The 17,469-nt window shown below is 39.5% G+C and overlaps 1 protein-coding gene across 3 annotated transcripts in view; it reads right to left on the bottom strand.

Annotated features, from left to right (window-relative positions):
* The window catches only part of STN1 (STN1 subunit of CST complex), a 42,389-nt gene that overhangs the window by 16,756 nt on the left and 8,164 nt on the right, over window positions 1-17,469 (bottom strand). For all 3 annotated transcript variants that reach the window (XM_035547903.2, XM_035547905.2, XM_035547904.2), the window contains 3 exons: window positions 9,917-10,056; window positions 5,342-5,437; window positions 886-957 (listed from right to left, as the gene is read on the bottom strand). In XM_035547903.2, coding sequence (XP_035403796.1) covers window positions 886-957; window positions 5,342-5,437; window positions 9,917-10,049 — 301 coding nt within the window. In that variant the 5' untranslated portion in view covers window positions 10,050-10,056. The remainder of the gene's footprint in view (window positions 1-885; window positions 958-5,341; window positions 5,438-9,916; window positions 10,057-17,469) is intronic.

The following is a 17,469-nucleotide window of genomic DNA, read 5'->3' as shown; positions in this document are numbered from 1 at the left end:
AATGTCTCCTAAATTCCAGTGCCGTAAGAACCTTTCATACCACTTATCATATTATTGTTAAATGTAAGCTAGTATGAATCGTGTGTGTATAAACAGGCTTGTTCCAAAGATATAAACAGTTTTTAACTCTGATATCAAGCTTTTCCCTCCCCATTTTATGTAGTATATATGTAAATGTATAGCAGCATTTATTCCAGCAGGGTTTTATCAGCTCCAATCTACTACAGGGGCTTTCAAGAACATCCAAAGTAGAAATTATCTCATAATTTGATCTACAAGAAGTATTGGAAAAAAGGCAAACAGAAAGCTAGACAGTACCGAGTTCTTCTGTTACGAATGCAAGATTAACTTCACTTCAAAAATACATTTTTTTTGCACATTTAGAACTGTTCAAATCATAAAAAGTCCAATGGTATTGCTCCTACTGTGTATAAAGCTAATTTTGATGTCATCACTAATATCATAATGCATGAACAAGAGGAGAATATGAATTTGAACAAAAGAAAAGAAGGGGGATCCTGAAACTACTGTATTACAAGGGTGGGGAACATAGACCAAGCTGCTCTGAAAACCATAGGAAGAGGATTCTCTAGAAAATTTCACAGCACGGAATTGAAACGTATTACTCAAAAGGAGAAGACATGACAGGTCATAACGTAGTGTTTATGTTTACATCACTGTTGGCAACAGCAAAAAAACTAACATGAAGCTCCCAAAATGGCCCAGGCTGTAGGATGTGGTGGTATAAAATAATAATAATAATTTTAAAAATAAGTTCAATTTGCTCTTCTGCAATTTTGATCATTTACTAAATTATTTAAGACACAAAAAAAATGGAAAAAAAAAAGTACACACAAAAGAAGAATTATTTATTTGATAAAATACCTGATAAAGATCTTTCTGCTACCATGGGATTTTTCCAGCAGACACAATTTATAACTCCAGTACTATCATCCACTGTAAAAAAAAAAAAAAAGCAAGAATTACAGGGAGCAAAAAAGCAGGTAGTGGAAAGCAGGTTCCAAGAAATGAAAATACATGGATATGCAAGGACATAACTATCTAGACTATCTCATTCCAACCAGTTTAAAAGGGAAAGTGGGTGCTCAACTCCTACTTTTGCCTTTGAAATAATCGCCAGACTTTTTTGTGGCTGTAGCTCAGCACCAGATACCATGCCTATGTCCATGATCAGCAAAATCAGGCATTTCCTCAAAAAAATAAAATAAAGCTTTATTTTAAATTATGATGATTCACTACATATACTAGGTACAAGAGGTTTCTAATTTAATTGACAAAGTCAGAAAACAGATCAGTCCTGAAAGCTGAACAAATTGAAGTAGGAAACCAGGCACAAAGCACAGAAACTTTACTGCAGCAATGAGAAAACAGCACTTCAAGCTTGGGGGGTACAGTAATGTTAATAGACTAAGAGCATCCTCCCTCCAGCTGCAGTTTTCACACTAATTAATATCGTGTACAAAGTCTGCTGGCCTTTCCTGTATAGGAAGATGATCCATAGAGCAGAAAGGCAGCTCCTCTAGCCAGGGAGGACAGAGGACGTGCTTGTGGTTCTGCCCTAGGCCAGGGATTCCCAACTTAATGTACCACTAGCGGCATGCGAGCCACTTCCTTTCAGAAAAAGCCTAACGCCTCCTGAGCAGGGTAGCTATAGAGCTTGTCCTGTTTTGCTAGCACCTAGGCAAAATAAACTGTGATTTCTGCCCTAGGCATTATATTGTTAAAGACAGCAGAAAAATAAATAAATAAATAAGATTAAAATTAAAAAAAAGAAGAATCAAGAAACTATATGTATGTAGGCAGCGTGTTCAATAACCACCCCCTAAATAAGGTGGCACTGGGTGCCTGTCAAGCCATGGCAAGGATCCCATTTCCAGTCCAGCTAATGCTCCGAGCACCTTGCTCCTTGAGTGCAACCATCTCCAACGCTGAGCTTCCACTCTTCACAAATTAGAATCCACCGTTTTCTTCTGATCCCCAGACCAGGTCCATGACTACAAAAGCATCATTACTGTTTACCAGGAAGGTACTGATTGGTACCTGCGGTCGTTTCCTCTGGGAACCATAGCATCAAAGCAAAATGCCTCTGCATTGTCTCATATGTTTTGAAACAACCTCCCTACTTGGGGGTCCAATTTCAAGTCATTTTCTTGTCTTCCTGTTTCCCAGTGGGTTTGCTGACCTAGCCTGGAACAGGCACATTCCTAATAGCAAACACACAGCATTTATAAGGTTCAAGCAATCCCAAATTCCATCACTAAAATTACGGTTGTTCTATTGCTTATCCCCCTTTTGAGCTCCTGTGTCTGGAGCCATTTCATCAGCTTTAATTCTGCACCAGTAGAGATAACAATCTAGCTGGTAGGATTTCCTGTCCTTGGTAAAGATATAAACCAACTATTTTAGTGGGAGGAAGTGCCCCCAAACACCATGCCAAGCCCTTGATGCAAGCCAGCGATGGCAATAAGAGGGCAGATGACATCTCACTGTTACAGGACTGCAGCGTCTAGATGTGCCAGCTAGAGACCAGCTGCAACAGATACGCTTCCTAAGAAGCTTAGGAACAAACAAGACTGAAGGATTAGGAGGCCAGACTCCTCCTCCTCAATGTAACAGTCAAACACAGAGTCCTAAAGGGATTGACCTAGTCTTGACCACAAAGAGAATGCTGGTAGCAGAGCCAGGCACTGAAACCAAGTTTTCTCAGTTCACAAATAAAAGCTTTGAGCAAAAAAGACAAATAACTCCTGAACCACAGATGAATGTGAACTACTGCAATTGTATTCTAATTAGATGGGAAAATGTTAATCTATTTTAAATGCGCTCAGGGGGTCTACAAGCTTTTGAAAAGTTCCTGTGCTCCCTGCTTCCCTTCCTCACGCCCTTGGGTTTAAATTATTATTTTTTTTGACTCATACATTAGTTATTGTACCTATCTTGACACTTACACATTAACTATTCGAGAAGCAGTCTTCTCAAAGTTACCTGGAATATTAGGAACTGTATTTGCTTTTATTTCTTTACAACAAAAAGTGTGCGTTTCTTGTAGGGCCTACATGAGCCTGCTGAGATCCCAGTGAGATTTTTTTGTTTACTTTTAAGGCAAGTGCTAAACCTTTCAGAATGGTTCTGGGGTATAACGAAAATCACGTGATTGGTTTTCTTAAAAAAGGAAAGGAAAAAAAGTCAGAAAGGTGCACTAACTAAAAATATGAGCCTTGGTTTAGGCTTCAATTAGATACCCTTTCCCTAACTGATTATAAAATAACAATAAAAAAAAATCAATATGTCAAAAAAGGGTTTTACACAGCATATATTTATTTATTTATTTATTTATTGTCAGGAAAGAGAGCTAATTCACTCTCTTAGAATTATTATTTTGCCACCACTGCTGGCTGTCTGGATTTGCAGCACAGAGAGGACCCAATACCTATAAGAGGTATATATATTCTGAATTAAACGGATAGGAAATGAGGGAGGGGAGATGGTGGCAGTGATACCAAGACATTTCAGATCTCTATCAGAGCAAAACTACAAAGGGGAAGTTGCTTTGTAAGTCACTTTTAAGCAGATGGAAAGCAAGCAAATGCTGAGCAGCACGCAGCACTCCGACCGATGCAACACCTGCTCTGTGACACCAACCAGAGTCTGCTGAACTGAGATGCCCCAAGTTACAAGCAGGAAACTGTCTAAGAAGTTATAATTTTATGTTGGTGGAGTCAACCTGCCTGAAAGCGAGGACAGGCTGGGGAGAGGCACCCTGGCAGGTAACTGAAAGTTCAAACCAGGAACGGCTGGAACAAAGAGCAGGGGTAGATGTGGAAGGACAGCAGGAAGGCAGGCTCACTGAGAGCTGCACTTAAAGGTTGGCTGATCTGACACTCAGGCCTGAATTCCACTGCTCTGCAGTTTCTTTTTAATTTTTATTTCTCCATTTTCTGCCCCCGATCAAACGTTTCCAACAAGTTTATGTCCAAACTAATGCTGAAGCTAGCATTACCCCTGGAATTGTCCTTGCCTTGGTGATTTAGATCTTCGTCTGTTCTCATGAAGTGATAACTGTATTTGCATACTAGTGCAATAAAAGAATAATAGTTGGCATTCCATTTGTTTCAGCACTTCATCACATCACCAGTTACATCTCCATCTCTTAACTTAGGCTTTTGTTTAGCTTGTGCTACTTCAAGTGTCAGAGGAACTCATGCCTTAAAATACCTAAACTTGATATTTAGCAAAAAGGCAGATTGAAAAAAAAAAAAAACACTAGAAAATAGCCCCTCTGAGAAACTTGCAGGGACACTTCTGCAGAGCAGAGACAACTTTAAGCAGCCATGCCCAGTGTGGGGGATGCTACATGCACTAGCTGTCAGCGCTGCTCCACAGCAGTATGATGCAACTGCAGGTGTTACAGAAGCTGGGACCTGGCTCTAAGCTGTCGATGGTATCTTCACAACATTCCTCTTAGTCAAGGAATTGCTGCTGCCTCCATTTTATAAGTAGCAGAACTGGGTACAAAGAGGCACTCGGTAACTTACCTCGGTCAGGTGGAAACCCGTGATTGTGGAGACACTGGACACAGGTCCTTCAAATGCTCAGATAGCGTCCATGCATTTGGCTCCCCCTTCCTATCGTGAGATGGCCTCCCCTACCTTTTAAACTTGCCACATCACCACTACTCCACTCTGCTTTTTCTCCAGATGAAAAAGACAACTGAACAAAATGACTATCAGATGTTTCCACATTAATGAAATAGTCTGAATATGGGGAAAAGCAGCAGGGAGAAGTCAACTCTCAGCTGGTGTTGGTAAGGACTGGTACGTACTGTGATGGTTGAGTCAGATTTGCTACGGCACTTACGCATCTAAATATAAACAAACTCCTGCCTACTATAAAAACCTGGCTTCAAAATATGACAAAACATACAAGAATTCAGAAGAGATTTCTGAAGTTCAAAAAAGGAAGAAGTGACTTCTCCCTTACAGGAACCATTAAATCCATTTATATGTGACCGAAGAAGCTGCATATATATGTGAAGGGAAGATGGTGGAGTCCAGTGGCAAAACAATAACAAAAAATAAGATTTTCTAGACGACCCCAAATCAGTTACTCAGCCTTAACTACATATTTCTCTATTTTTAAGTGAAGAGAAACAGTAACTTCCGTAAGTTTGCCAACTAATCTGGGCTGGGGATGCCTTACATAAGGATAAAAGTAGAGTTGTTCCAAGAACCAACACTGATCAAAAAAGGCAACCTTTAAGGCCTAACAGTAAGATTAGAGGGCTGATAAATGCAAGAACAGAGAAGGAAACTTATCTTACCTCCATAACTGTAAAAGGCATCTCGCTCTTTAGTATGAACCACTATCCCAACAACGTCCACCTGTCTTACTGGGTGCCCGTTATAGAAGAATATACCTAGACACAAAACATTCTTGTTAAGCATAACTACTTCTTATTTTCCCCTTCAACAGCCTACCCTACATAGTAACATTTGTCAGTAAAAAACATTTCTTACATATTTGATGTATCTTAAACTTAACTAATGCCTCCTCACGTGAAAAATCCCCTTGATCAGGGAGTTCTGGGAACACCAGAAGGAAGTATCAGTTCTATGTAGGAGACCAAAATCATGCTTTTGTAGTTGCAGAACTTTATTAACTGCTTGTTTTCTTGTACATTTGTATCTGCAAAACAGTTTGTTTGCTGCAGGCTTTAGGCTTTTTTTTTTTCTTATAACATTTTCGGCAGTCTTTGGAATAAATAATAGAACACAATGGAAGCAGTTTGAGGTTCTCACAGTGCAGCTGTTCCTGGTTAAGGCAGAGCCACCCAAAAGAAGGAAAACCAACAATTCTACACAATTCTGTCTTTCATTTCTAAAAGGACAGGAGCCACAGCAAGGGGCAGGGGATGGGAGGGAGTGTAACAGCCCTCTTAGATTGCAGAGTACAGTATGCAGTCATCATGGGCAGTATCCTGAGCTTCAGTTTCTGAAATAACATGTTCTAAAAACATCCATTCAAAGCTATTTTTGTGCATCTATAAAGATGACTTGGATATTCTTGGATAAGAATAACACACAAAACTACATTCAGGAAACGGGAAGGAATCAGAGCCCAGCGGACTTTAACTTACTGAGGTTGCCACATGCTGTAACCTCTTGAAAGAGAGTGACAAATGTCTTTAATGAACGTTGAGGTAAGCATACACTGAAGCTTCATAGTGCACCAGCAGGAGGATAACAGGACAATAAGCTCCAGATATGTCCTGGGGTAATCTTCAGTCAATGTGTTTTCTGCAGTTTTGGAACACTGTTGTTTTACTGAAATATAATGCCATCCGGGATGTTCAGTGAGTGTCTACTAAAAACCAGGTGACTCAAGGGACACAAAGGGAACATTTAGCTCTGTGGCACATCTTACAAAGGGAAAGAGAAACACTGCAGCAAGGGAGTCACAAAATCATTCTGCATTTAAAAAAAAATAAAAACTGAAATCCAAAAATAACTTGTCCTACATAGCTGGCAACCTTAAATGGGTCTGGAATTAGCTTTCTTCGCATAAGAGACGAAAACAGCAAAGTCTCAGAAAAAGTCAAAGGTGATCAGCCGAGCAGGTCACAAACAGAAGTTTTGCTGGTAGAAATCCACTGCCATGCTCTGAGGATGCATCTATCGCTGTCATTTCAGCGCTGGTAACCTAACCATGCAGTCACTGGCCAGGCATGGCACAGAGAATGTTTAGCAGGTTTGTCCACTTGTCTCATTGCATTTATCAGGACACACATAAACATACTACAGAAACTCTCAATGAAGATGCTCCCAGTATATATAAACATTAATTAAACCTTACAAAATGTCTATAAAGGAAGGTCTGGGTCAGTTTCAGGGCAAATCTATGAGGCAGACTAAGCTCTTCATGTGCAAACAAGCAACATGTTATTATGTTCATTTCGCAGTTAGTAATCTGAGTTTTGGCGAAGGACAGCAACCAGATAAAACTGGTTCTCTCCATCCCCATAAACGTAGACAGAACTCCACCCTTACTCTCTGAGAAACTACCTGAATTAATTTAAAAGATGAAATTATATTTACACTATCAATTAAAAGTTGTTGAATTTGATGACTTAAAAAGTCATCAAGTCGTCAAGCGTAAAGGAGTTTTTCTCCTCCCAGATTATCTGTTCAAATTATGTTCATATCAGTAGCAATAAAAACACACTAAACATTTCGAGCCATGTGTGAGTGCATTCAATCAAGCTCTGATTAACCCAGTAAATAACACGGATATTAACATGCTGCTACCACAACAGGAAGCCACAGCAGCGGTTTAGGGGGCTATAGATACAGAGCTCACTAGAGCAACTTCTGGTCATATCTTTACCAGCATTGAGGTGTTTGTCAGTGCTTTAATTCTTATTACCTCCTTTTATATTATTTGGAGCTTCCCCTGCTTGTTGATAAGCTGTCACAATGCAATGGTGCGTGATCTCTCTGAGAAAAGCTCATTTTCATGATGTGATTATGTGTTACAACCGAGTGCGACACCCACTCTCATTTCAAGGCCTCTAAGACAACACTGTTGCTGTTTTTATCTGAGTGGTTTTCCAGCCTTCTTGTCACCATTTATAGCAGGAGAGTAATTGGACAGATTTAATGCTTTCCTCTGTGTTCTTTTAAGGGATTAGTCATTGTTGCATCAAATCCTAATGCTTAAAAACGGAAAGAAAAAACTTATTAGGTCATTCAGTTCATTTCCTCAGGACCAATACAAGATTGTTCCGTACAGTAAATTCCTGGCAATTTGTACAGTCAGGATATAAATAATCCCAGTGAATGGGATCCCACCTTTTTCCTGGGGAGGCTGCTCCACCATTTAGCAGATATCATTCTAAGGATGTTTTTCCTGACATTCAGCCTGTGTTTCTTCCCATTCCTCCTAGTTACAACTCTGTTTTGCACTTGTTCATTCTTAATTACCCTTACTTAGTGACTGATTTATAGTTAATCATAATTAGCGCCATCTGGTCTTTAACAAACCCATTAAAAGCAGAGAACACTGGTGGCAAACACCTACCTTCTTCCTTCCCCCAGAAGTGTTTCCATTGTGCCATCATTTGTTGCCAATGAATGAGAAATGCTGAAAGATATCTCATTTGGTATGTACAGAGTGCCAGGACGGTGAACAGAGTTCAGGATGTTTGTTCTATGAAATTCATTTTATTCTTTAAAGTTTGGTTTCTAAAATGTAACAGGACTGCAAGCAAACTTAGTTGTACAGAACGCCAAATGCACAGGAAGCGGAGAAAGCTTGCATGCACCAATTTTAAAGGCTGATATCTTGACATGACAGATACCACTTCCTTAGGGCCATCTTAGAAAAAAAGCGTAACAGCCGAACTGAAATAGTTCCTGAAGCACAGGACAACTCACTTAAGTAAAAGAAAGGGAAGGGAAGTGAGAAGGAAAACCCAAGTGATTTAGAAGTGAACAAAAGAGCACAGGGTTATACTTTCTAGGGCTAGTCCTCTTTTGAAACATGATTTTTGATATTCAGTTTTAATTCTTCTGTGTGTGTGTGTATGAGTTGTTTTGTTTTTTTGTTTAAGAACAATTAAAATGTCTTTAATTAAAGCAGGACCAGTCTATAGCAAATGCATTTGCTATACCAATACTGCAGTAAGAGTTCAGACTTTAAAAAGCTTCTAGATACTGCTCACTCTAGCACAAACATCAACAATAGACTGTAGTCCCATACTTGCAATGGCTTTAAGAAAAAAATCTCCCATCATGGTAAATAACAAAGAGGTAGGTGTGTGTGTGTTCATATATATATATATATATATGCATATATATATATATATATATATATATATATATATATAGGCTTTTGCACTTTGTGAAGTCCCTATGAACATAAAATTGGTTGTGAAGAAGCAAAAAACCCACCAGTTCTTTATTTCAATAAGAATAGCACTGTTGTTATCCTTGCTGTTAAAGAAAAATGAGAATAACAAAACCTACAAGACAGAATTTATTTAAAGAGCCAAAGGTATCTTTTATAGGTACCTATATATATATATATATATATATATACACACACACACACACACACTTTTTACAGTGAAAACAAAAGCTCAAGGTCAGACCCACATTGCTTTAGACAATGTACACGTGGGTGATATTGGCCAAACACCAGCAGAAACAGACTGCGAAGTATACAACTTCCAGCAACAGTTAGGAAACAAAAGGCTTGGTGTAAGATTCAGAACAGATGCCAGAATATACAGTAAAGTGTTCTAATATATGAAGAATGTCTTATCTATCATATCTAGAAATTAAGCACAAAACCTTTATCTTTTTTTAATATAATGTTAATACGCATTGGCAAAAGCAAAATACATGCACTCATAAATGCCATCAAATAATCAATACTACGTAATTAAAAAAAAACAAAAACAAAATCCTCATCAATTGTTGTGGAGACAGTGGCAAGGTACAACAAATGGCAGAAAGGACCAGCATTTTTAGAACTAACTTTCAGAGTATACCACACAGCAGAAGCACAACGTTACCTTAATGTAATACAGGTTGTGTGTATATACATACTTGTGTGTATACATATATATACGCACACATACGTGTATATATATATACACACAAGAAGAAAAGCCTCCAGAACTAACACATTTTATTCTTCCACCTATAATCCTTTGAACACAGTATACAACCTGTTCTTCTTAGAACTGTTACAGGTACTACTGCCACTTAGCTTCGGGGCATCAGAAATAACTGCACAAGCATTCATGAAGCATTCTTAAATCCCTGGACAGGAAGCACAATGCAAATCAATAATAATTCTACATGCATCATGACCAGCACATGTAAGTACATACCTGGCACTTGTTTAGATTCTCTCATTTCTTTTATATCTTTAATATAGAGTCTTGCAAACGCAGAAAATACGGGATCCAACCCCCAGAACAGAGAAGGCATCTCTTCTTCATACTTCTTGGACTCAGACTGCATTCAAAACCTGTGAACACAGGAAAAATTGTAGTTATTGTCCACACAGGTGAGGAGAGGCTGTTCTCCTATGTTCCAGCTGAATGAAAAAATACCTTGTGATTTTACAAACAGCAACACAACAGAGCTGATGAAGAGTCACAAGAACTTGTCTAATACTGTGTTACCTTTGCATCCCATAAGAAACAGTCAAAATATTGACAATTTACATAAGTATACTGACAATTTACATAAGTATTGAAGCTCAACAGTAACATCGTTCTACCAAGCTCCTTCAAATGAAATAGAATTTTAGGGATTTCTCATCTGTGGACATAGAGAGAACCAAATGCAATGCTTCTCTAAGAGTGGGATAATTAGTTACTTTCTGTATACTTGGTTTTCCTCCCCATCATTCTCTTTCCCTTCCCTAAGACATTCCCCTCATTGTTCATCCTGTGCTTTACCAGGGGAAGGAAAGGTTTTTTTTTTTTTTTTTTCTTTTAATAAAACAAGAGCAACCAGCCCTTCTTTATTTTGGACATGCAGTCTCCAATAACTACATAATGGTTCCTTTCCCCTTTTACCTCTTCAGTTTCCCGTTTCATGCCTATCTTCTGTCATTACCAGGGCTAATTCTCAGTTTATCACAGTTAGTTTCAGAAAAAATAGCTCTCAATTCAAGAAGGTTTGTCTTGAACACCTTGTGTAGAAATTTTGAGGCTGGATATATGTTTTATTAGTTTCTCCTGCATGGGTAACTAAATTGTTCCTGTAAAGCTTTCCACGTTACCACTGAATGGACATCAGCCACTTACAGGTGTAGACCAAAGGTGATAAGTGGACAGCTTTTGAATATTGTGCATTATAACTGAGAGTTGGAAGCTCAAGTCTTCTGAGAGGGAAGAGCTCTCTGCTACAGGTTGCCAGTGATCTCTGTATTCTGCAAGAGACACTTATAGCTACTGATAGAGAGCCAACATGCCACGAATATCAGGATAGCATCTTGCTTCTTTGGGAAACAACACAGCTTGGATTCTGCTTCGTTTCTGCTTTCACACTTAAAGTTTAATTTGTGGCAGAAAAACAGTGTAGCACAATATGCTAGAGTGTTGCTGACATCTCCTCTATAAGGTGAAAAGAACTGCAGATTATAATTATACTTATTTCCAAAATAAATACTTAAAAAAAACCCCCACAAACAGAGATACTTGTTTTATGAAATGTTGAAAGTACTTGATTCAGTCAGTTCCACCATGACTTCACCTTTAAGTAAGAACCTGAATATTTTTGTTTACACTTGGATTTTTGTCTCTCTCCCACCTACAAGCAGGTTTTCCCAACCTACCCCTTTTGCACATGCCATACCTACTCAAAAACTTCTTACCACCCTTTTTTCACTCAAATCTCCACAGGAAACACCTTTTCTGCTGCTGAATTGCAGGCACTGCTCAGTCGAAATTGCTAAACTAAGCTGTTAACCACATGAACTTAATAGTGCAAGGTTGCTGTTCCTCCATATGGCAGTTCTCCAGTTGCTTGCTATACAGTCTATATCAAATTTAGACCACAAACCTTCCCAAGCAAACACATGGTTTGAACCTGTATTTTACTTAGCACATTCATTTTCATGACAAAATTAAGTCTTCCCAGTGCCTGTTTGCTTGCAGTCTCAAGTACACTGGTGCTTGCATTGTCCCTACATTACCGTAAATAGAAATATATACAAAAAAAAAAAACAATTAGTGCAACAAAAGGCTATGGCACATACAAAGAGTTCACACGTCAAACAAAAAACTTACATCCTACGGTCAATCAGGGTTAGCACATGGTAAGTTGGAACAAAGAGAAGCACTCCTGCTCAGTGTCCCGCTCTCAAACAGGCACTTTCAGGGTACCATTTTGTCTTTTATGGGCTACAGCCCCCCAGCTATTCACTTTTAGCGGCTTCTCCCAGACAAGAAACGTGGACACAGTCACAGTTTTGTTGCCTGTCTTTATCTTGCGTTCAAAGCAATATTCCTTTCTGCACCGTGTCCCCCAGTGTATTCTGCAGGATTATTGCAAACCGTCATAGCTCAGCATTAGCCTGTTCTCCTAGGCAGGTAGCAGACCTCAAAAACAAGCTAAAAAAAGAGAATCAGGTAAAAAGCCTAACTTCGTGTTTTGCATGAACAGCCACTCACTGGAGCAAAACGCAGAAGACACCCCCGCACATGTGCACATCTGAGTGGAAAAGTTGATGAAGCAGCACCACTAGAGATTAAAAATATCTGCAATTTATTATTTCACTATGCAATTAACATCTGGGCATTTTAAACATAGTAATAGTCTGAGCACTAGCCAGAAGGCTGAACATTTCTGCGTTACAGGAAACGAAGCATCTTTTACTGCTTCCCTGTCCTGAAGAAAGGAGTTGTGCAGCAAAAGCTCTTTCTATCTCAGAACTACTGGGAATTAAGTTTCAAATTCTGTAGCTTCCCTCTACCTCACAAGCCTTGTTATAGCTCTTCACCATAGAAATGTTCACCCTTCATGTACAGTACCTCTCTGCTCGGTTGACGTGTGCTGCAGACAGCCAAAGTTCTGTCTTATAGACCTGGGGATTCCTCGATAAAAAGCAAATCCCCTCCCCAGCACAATGAAGGCAGGACAAGTTTTTTGAAGTCCACAGAACAAATCCTCTGAAACCACACCTTAGACAATCCGTACCTACAAGGCTGGGATAGCAAAACTGCAGTCTAGCCACTAATTTGCTTTCAGCGATGGCCAACAGGCTCTGCTTCTGCAGAGCAGTTTTCTCTTGCCCCTTCATGGTCCCATCAACCTTCCCAAGCACTGCCAGCACCCAAAGCCAAGCCCATTTTCTTTCTTCCCTCCCAAGCGACCCACGCGGTAGCCCCTTTTTAACAGCCACCTATTTAAAACCAAAGGCTTGTGGCCCTCTGGGAGGCAGAGACGCCTACTGTCCCCTGTACCGCTTCCCTCCGCACACCCGTTACGAGTCCATTCTTCTGCTAGGGTGGAAACTTTCTGATAATTCTGTATTGATCTGTGCCCTTACAGCCAGCTGATGGCATTGACAGCTGTCGTCTTTTTGCTCCTGTAACAGAAGATGTTAAGTAACCCCTTTCAACGGATCTATTTTTCAGTTAGTTTACAGGCTTGATGCACACAAACTGATAGTGTTAGAAAACAGAATTCCTACAAGGCTGATAAAAATGCTTCTAATCAATTTCTCTTTAGCTATGTAACAGTGCCTTCCCATAACTTCCACTCAAATTGGCACAGGAAGCCTCTCCATCCCGGGGGGTTAATTAATCACGCAGTCATCCTGCCAAAAGCAGGGCTTTCCATTATGCTAGCAGAGCTTTCTGCTCCTCACTGGTACTGCTGGCGATACGCTATCAGCCCGGCAGATAACAGCTGCCCTGCACAATCACGAACCAAGGGGCAAACAGGCGGCATTGTGGTGATGCACGGCCCTGGAATCAGTAACAACACAGATAGCCAACAATAAACAATCCCGAACAGATACTGTACGTACAAATGTTTGGGAACTGAAGTGACTTTTGCTGAACCACGTGACGAGGTTTAGCAGCACAAACAGTAGAGTCCTAGTAAAATGTTATCTCTTTCTGCATTTTGTTTTGAAAGCAAGTAAGGACTTCACAACTGTAGTAGCGCAAGGAACTCAGTCCTGTGAGGTGATGAAAAGGCAAAAGAGGCATCAGGTCCACAAGCCTAATAGATATGAAATATCCTTTTTTGCCTCTCCGTAAAATATCTCTGAAGGCAACAAAGACGCAGCAAACAACAACAACAAAACAGGAATTAAATTTTATTACTGAACCACTTCTCTGGGAAACGGTTCTGTTCCAAATGTAAAAATGTAAAGTTTATACGGCAATTCTTTAAGTACAAATAAATAAAAACACCCCAATTTGAGACTATTCTAGACACTATCCTGTTCAAACGAGGCCATTTCCTTGACTTCCTGCTATCAATGTTAGCTTTTCTGACCTTAGTGAGAACTGAAACAAGTCCATAATCCTCAGGCATCTCTTGTGAGCTCAGCAAGGCACTATCCTAACAGGAGATGAGAAACCAAAGAACTTTGACAGCCTTCTCAACAGCTGCCACATCCCAAAACCAAGCCCATTTTCTACCTTCCTTCCCAAGTGGCCCACCTGGGAGAATGGTCCAGGCTTGCTCGAATAGCTCCCAATTAAACCACCCAAGAGATTTGTTCAACAGAAGCAGCTCCAGACAATAAATATCACAGCTCCTAATCCTGTGTTCACCTTTTTCAAAAATGGTAAAAGATTAAGAGCTGGACTTCTTCCAATCCCAGTGAAATGGGAACCACAAAGAAAAGAACCCGTGTTCATGTTTCTTGTGGAGCCTTTTCTCCAGCCGTGATTTACAGCCAGAGCTCTTGGAGAAGATTTCCTTAGTTTGAGATGACTAAGATGATTGTTTGGAGCCAAATGAAGCCACGCAAAAAGTAGTTTGCCAGAGGTTGTCTGCAACTGGTCTGCAACTACCAGCAGAGCGCTGCAAAGACTCTCTCAAGCTAGCTTTGAGTCAGAGGCAGAGGATATTTACCCACCAACACACGTGGTAAAAACATCCTGCCAGGCATTTGCTCCTCTCCAAAGCCTGCACACTGTACCAGCACCAACCACGTACACAGAAGAAGTTCCTGAACTGCTGCAGTTGGCAACCCAGTGCATTAAAGCAACTTGCAGTCACCCCTGGTTTACTCGAACGAACCAGGCTATAAACTTTGGCTGGTAAAGAATTGCTTTACGGGTCAGCCATCCCCACCGCAGAGAAAGCAACTTGTAGAAAGCGGGGCAGAGCAAACAGCTGGGTCTTGTAACCACCCCAGTCATCTGAATTGAACTCATCTGTGGTTGAGTCAACACCCTACACAACAAAAGAGTATTATTCAATTCTTCACGAGCAGCACAGGCAATTCCAGCATGATACATTTAAAAATGGTTTTAAATGGCCAAAGCCACATACAACATTTTAAGTTAAAAGCAAGCAAACAAACCCAACATTTTTTTATTCAAGTAAATGTAAGTGAGCTGGAAAGTAAAGCCTTTGGTTACAGACAATATGGGATAGGGATTCTAAAACTGAAGTTCATCCATCGACTGTTTTTAAAACTACACAATTAAAAGAACATTTTCAACACTAGTAACAAGCAAAAAAAAGCCACTGAGATCAGAATACATCACTCAGAGAAAGTTGGCTAAGCGCTTCCAGTCTTTCCTAATAATCTACCTTCCACTGCTCGTGTGAACTCCCATTACTAGATGGCGCAACAAATGTCGGTAGGGAACTACATCCTGTATGTCTCGTACACAAGGAAAGTACAGTTTCAATTTTTAAACACTATTTTTGAAGCAAACTTGAGAGCTAGAACTCCTGAATTTCAAGAAGTTTAGCAGTTCCTGAAATTATTTGTGCAAGTGTAACCTCCTGAGATAACTCATTTACCAAAAGTGAACAAATCACAGAATTTCTGTTAAAGACACTGCTCAAAACTTCAAACATCTGTCTCTTTATTACATGAGATGACATTACAGCATGCTTCCCTGCCAAGGGAAGATGGTGCAAGACAAAAGACCCATCACCATGAACTTTAGCCAGAAAGCAACATAGAAAGGTATTGCCCACGATGCCTAGGTAGGAGAAAAAATGCCTTATTTTGTCAAACTGACACAGTTAGTGCATTGAATAGTCTTCCAGGGGAGTTAATGTCTTCTGACATAAACTGTCATGTATTTTTATCTGTTTTTCATTTCCAGAAGGATTTTGAAATCCTTCTGGACAGACAGGTGTTTCTGCAAAAGACCAAATAGGTTGGTTTCTCCAACATCAACAGTCTCAAAAAGAAGGACGGAACTTACAATCCTAACGCATCTTCTTTGGCATTGCAAATTGTTTTACATGCAAGTTAAACCTGGTGACAAGGTTTCAGCACCCAATTTTCCAAAAGCATGATTCTGGACAACTAACAAGGAAGTGTGCAATAAAAAAAAAAAAAAAAAAAAAGTAGAGGCAGCTCCTTCAGATCCTCATCCCATGTGTTAGTCACAAGACATTTTCGTATGTATCAAGAAACCAGCAAACCACTCAACAGACAAACACACTGGCTCTGTGTGTTTATTTGTCACAGCTGTAATCTTAACACAAATAAAGCAGTGGTAATCACTGCTGATAGTCATAAAGCTTCACTTGCTATTTGTATTTTAAAGCCATTAGATAATCATGCTGAAGTACCTTCTTCAACTAATTCTCCTAACCTGTCTGGAGTGAGGGCAAGAGGAAGTCTATGAAGGTGATTAATTCTCTCTAAAAGCTCTTAATCTCCCACCATGCTGGGAGAATGAGCCGAGCTGCTGAAAAGACATTCTTCCACTGGGAAAGACAGTTCCCAGTTGTTAGTGTAAAGTAAAAACAAACAAAAACTAAAAATAAATTACTTTTTTTTTTTCCTTAATAAATAATAAGTTTGCTGGTTGGAAAAACAGCAGGATGGAAGCTTTGAGAGAAAAGGGCTCCAAGCAGTCTCTTGGCAAATGAACATTTCTGGGACAGATGCACGTATTTTACTGATCCACTGCAAAGGGATATTCAGGTTAACTAACAAAGCAAAGAGAATAAAACATAACTCACCACATTTTAAGGCAACACAGTGAGCTTTCCTACTTTGGTACAGCAGTGTAAAATAGATTTAGTGCTACTTGTTGAAGGAATACTTTCAAATTCCAGAAATTTGTGTAGAAGTGGCAAACAGAGTAAAATAGCTTTCTAAAGCTATTAGGCCTGTATCCTCCACGGCAAGGTTAATTCAAGTTCTAGAAGCAAGTTTTCCTGACTATTTTTTGCCCCTTTAAATGAGTTTACGCATCTGGTGTAAATTAACACAGGCTCTGGATTAAGATCAGGATTTATATGAACATTCATAGCACAACAGAGCATTCCACTACAACCAGAGACCTAAAAATGATTAACCTCGTGTTTAGTTGAGGTGCACGGATGTGTTAAAAAGTTTTCAAAATATTCACAGAGCATACCAAAGCATTAGATTATGGCAGACCTGTTTAAAGTTCTGAATTCAATTAAAGTTTTTCTTTGCTGTACAAGTAAATCTTTTAACTATATCAGAAAAAACCCTTGCAAACTGAGGCTGTGCTTGAAATGTGGTCTCCAACTAAGACTGTTATTGATATACACAAAATAATTCAAGGCAGAATAACTTTGAAGTTTCAGACACAAGTAGGATCATCACATAGTCTGCGAGCATAACTAGAGGCTGAGATTACATTTGGAGCTCTTTAGGACTGTTACAATAGTTAGAAGGATAATAAAATTAAGTTGACGCTGACTTTCATTTCTAGACTGGCTACAGTTTTGGGTTTTGTTT

Source organism: Cygnus atratus, chromosome 7 (assembly GCF_013377495.2).
Source record: "Cygnus atratus isolate AKBS03 ecotype Queensland, Australia chromosome 7, CAtr_DNAZoo_HiC_assembly, whole genome shotgun sequence".
Lineage (NCBI taxonomy): Eukaryota > Metazoa > Chordata > Aves > Anseriformes > Anatidae > Cygnus > Cygnus atratus.
The sequence above is the reverse complement of the archived record's forward strand: the minus strand, read 5'-3'. Positions and strand labels throughout refer to the sequence as shown.